Raw genomic sequence first — 3,872 nt, forward strand, 5'->3', positions numbered from 1 at the left:
AATATTTTCCTCCACTTGTAAATATGACTATAAATATAGCCTTAAACTTCAATGTAAAAACACACAAAACATATAAAAGAAGAGAATTACTATTACTCTCTCTATATTACTACTCTCTCTATTAATACTTTCTATATTATTCTCTTGTTCTTCTTTTTTTATAAAATTGTCAAGTAAGTTTCAATTGGTGAAAGACGATCCCCTTAAGGTGGATGTAAAGGAGCCAGAGGTTCCGGGTTCGATACCCCGTAGCACTGCAGTGTGAAGAGGGATTAAGGTGCGAACTGGCTGATCCTGACATAGACAATACCTGAATATGTGGGCCCTAAGATATATATAAATAATTACTTTAGAAGAGACCTAATAACGAAATTAAGTAGTGAATTTAAAAAATATTTTTCTTTGGACTAAATTTCAAATGTCTTCACCAAAGGCAACAGGGTGGTAACGTGTATGGCAAAAAAACCAAAGTCATTGTTTAGTGGTCAACAAAACAAACACATAGTCAATCAATTAGAGAAAAAGAATACAGCAATTTGTAGGACCTGAAATTAACCCAAATACTCTAATAATAATAATAATAATAATAATAATAATAATAATTACAAAGACTAGATTCTCTTGTTGTAGTCCGAAATGGACAACACCAAGAAACAGGGCATCGAAAGTATAAACAAACTAAGTCAAACATTAAGTTCTACTAAAACAATATAATAAACAAGACTTATGTACAAATGTGTAGTGTTCTAAAACCAATTTCTATGTATCATAGATTTGCTAGCCTGCCTGCCTTTCCCTCTAATCTTCCACCAAACAAATTATATAAAGTTCCAATTTTTTTTCTAATTGTTGAAAACGGTGGGTAAATATGGGACCCCCAAACAGCCAACTAAGCTCAACTATAACAACTACTATCACCAAATCCTTTCATTTTCAGTAATCTTTAAGCTATGTATGTACACCAAATCTGTTTTGATGATAATTTTTGTTCAAGAAAATGACTTGATCAATCCCAAATTGTAGAGATTCTTCCTTACAATGCTACCAAGTGAGAGCAACATTGCCCCACCAACACCCCCTGTGGGCTCTTCCCTCTCCTCTGCCTTTTGATGATAGATCAATGGCAATTCCTTCACTTTCAAGTCACTCAATCCAATCTTCTGCCTAACAGCCTCGATGATCTTCGAATCAGCTGGATTTCCAATAGCATCTGTTACATAGAACACATTCAGAGCTGTGTTATCACTTGTTGTCGATATCTCAGCCCTTGTCACATTTAAGCCATTCTCACGGAAAGTTCGTGTTACATCAGCTAATAGTCCTTGCTTGTCTCCGGTGCACAACTCCAGCCTCACTCCCTGTAATCCAAAAATTAACGTATTAATGAACGTATTCTCATTAATGTTCTTTTAAAACAAGAGTAAATAGGGCATCAACAGCATACCTCAGATGCTCTTCGCTCTATTGCAGCTTGTAGGCATAGAATGACGCGCTGTTTTTCAGCTTCTGAACTAATTGGGCTTCCATCGGTGTGCCTAATGAAGAATTCCTGAGACAAAATTGTAATACAAGTTTAGCATATCTGTACATTCCTTGAACTACTACGAAAAAAGCAAGGACAAGTAGGTGAAGGAATATATACCGAGTGTACTCTGTCCCCTGCTGTATTAAGTGTGGCATGGAACACAACATACTGCATATCCGTCATGGTGCAAACAATATCAAACAAAAGCTTAGGTCGATCCTTGCAGTGAATATTTATAACGGAATAACCCTTTTCCAAGCAATTCAACACTGATACAATAGGGTTATCGTTAGTCCTAATAATTGGCTTCCTTTCATAATCGCGATCTGTAAACATCATCTGGTGAAGCCTTCTTTCTGTGTGCGTAACAGCCACAGAAACCGATGTTTTAGCACTACGGATATCATTATCCCCCTTGAGCACATTCCTTAAACGAGCTTCAATCGTGTCAATCTTCTCAGTGTCCTCAATCGGGGACCCTGAATCCCGTTCCTTAACATAAATAAGGGATGCAATTCGACCATTGTGAGTCCACACCTTAGCTTCAACAACATTGCATTCTAATTCCGAGAGTACTGCAAAAACCTCCGATAATAGACCGATTCGATCCGTCCCGGTTAACTCCAGTGCTGTCAAACCATCAATACACTTTGCACTTGCAAAATGAATTGTCCCTAATGACTGTTCAACAAATAAAAAAGTTTAAAATTAATCCAAACATGTAAAATCTAGATTAACATAATAAACCATTCATTAAAAAGAAAATTAAGTACCTGTTCAATGTAACTAATGACACTTTCGTCAGTTAATTTGTTTCCATCCAAGTCAGTAACGTGAAACACTGTACATTAAAAAACCAGTTGAAACGGTAAAAAATTAGTACAAATATTCAACGGGTTAAAAAAATTAATATTAGAGAAAAAATTAAGCAAATCAGCTAACGTACGCCTGATATTTTATTTATTCCTAAAGAATAAATTATCTGCTTAACGTGCGCAGTTAAGAAGTGCGCACTTTAGCCAAAAAAGGGTATTTCCGTAAAATGCGCTCACCGTCCATAAACCACCGGCCGTCCGACGAGATGTAAGCCTTTTTGATGGAAAGATTCAGATCGGTAAGAACTTGAACTGCTTCTAGAAGAATTCCATGTTTTCTCGCACTATCAACCTGTTTTAAAATTAATAATAATCACATAATTAAAAATTAAACCCAAAAATAGTGGACTAATTAAAAATATCTATTACTTGGTCAAAATTTCCAGCAAATTCGAAGAAGGTGGCTTACCATAACGCGAGTGGAATTTGAACAACCGGCATTGTCGATCATGACCCTGTTAGAAAAAAACAGTGATAGAGACTGTTCAGAAAGTCCACTAAGGGATTGTTTTTCAAAATTTTGAAATTTGAAAATGGATAAATTTATCACGAGGAAAAGTCAATTTGAAGAATGGTATAATGAAGACTAGAAGACTATGGAAAGAGGAAAAGTCAGAGTAACTTGTGGAAGAAGAAAAATCAAATTATATTAACTAAATATACACTGATAATTCTGCTTAAATTTTGAATTAGACGCAAACTCTTCGGATTAACGTAAATATTGAGACAAAATCGTTTCCAGAAATAGAGAATATTGAGAAACAGAGACAATAATCATCTGTAATTTTTGCAAAAAGGAAAACATATTTAGGGAAAAAAGTAAAACCCAGGAAAAAACTTGAAGAACCCAAATCAAATCATGGAAAAAAGGGGGAGTAAGACTGACCTTGGAGTAGTCATTCTGAAAACAAGCTTTTCATATTCATCCAAATAGGCAGGCCACTCCATATTTCCCCACTAAAAAATCACAGTAACAAAAATTTAAGGAAGATGTGTAGAGGGTTTTTCCGTTCTTAAACCCCTTAATACTAAACCACAAAATACCCAAAAACAACTCCAAAGAATAAGTCGTCGTCTACTTCTTCGTCGTCGTCGTTGTTGTTTCTCTCAGTATGTAAATTTTCTGGTATCACTGTGTATTTCTATGATCTTCGTCTCTCTACAAAATCCACTTTCTCTCTCTATAAGTTTTTTTCCGGTGGAGATTTTACTTTCTCTCTCTACACTTTCACACAAGCACCGCAAAGCACGCTTTGCTACTTTCTCACCTCTCTCGCTGTCTTTCCCTATTTATATATAGAAAAAAATGAAGAAAATTATAATAAATAAGTTAATTTAATTTAATTTATTTTACTTGTTTTCGTTTAAGCAAAGAGTGGGCCGGGCGGTTCTTTCACATGCCCCGTCACTATTACCTGCCCGTGCCCGGACTGACCTAATTTTTAAATTTGGTGGTGATTTTGTTAGATTGT

General features: G+C 35.4%; 1 protein-coding gene across 1 annotated transcript; it reads right to left on the reverse strand.

The window, feature by feature from the left end:
- Positions 1-679: 679 nt before the first annotated feature.
- On the reverse strand, positions 680-3,668 carry LOC129889927 (ACT domain-containing protein ACR8). The gene is made up of 7 exons (XM_055965403.1): positions 3,287-3,668; positions 2,810-2,855; positions 2,578-2,692; positions 2,299-2,366; positions 1,643-2,206; positions 1,445-1,549; positions 680-1,358 (listed from the first exon to the last, which is right to left on the reverse strand). The coding sequence occupies exons 1-7, from the start codon at positions 3,346-3,348 to the stop codon at positions 990-992; spliced, it is 1,329 nt and encodes a 442-aa protein (XP_055821378.1). The 5' UTR covers positions 3,349-3,668; the 3' UTR covers positions 680-989.
- Between the last annotated feature and the right edge of the window lie 204 nt (positions 3,669-3,872).

Source organism: Solanum dulcamara, chromosome 5, assembly GCF_947179165.1.
Source record: "Solanum dulcamara chromosome 5, daSolDulc1.2, whole genome shotgun sequence".
Taxonomy (NCBI): Eukaryota; Viridiplantae; Streptophyta; class Magnoliopsida; order Solanales; family Solanaceae; genus Solanum; species Solanum dulcamara.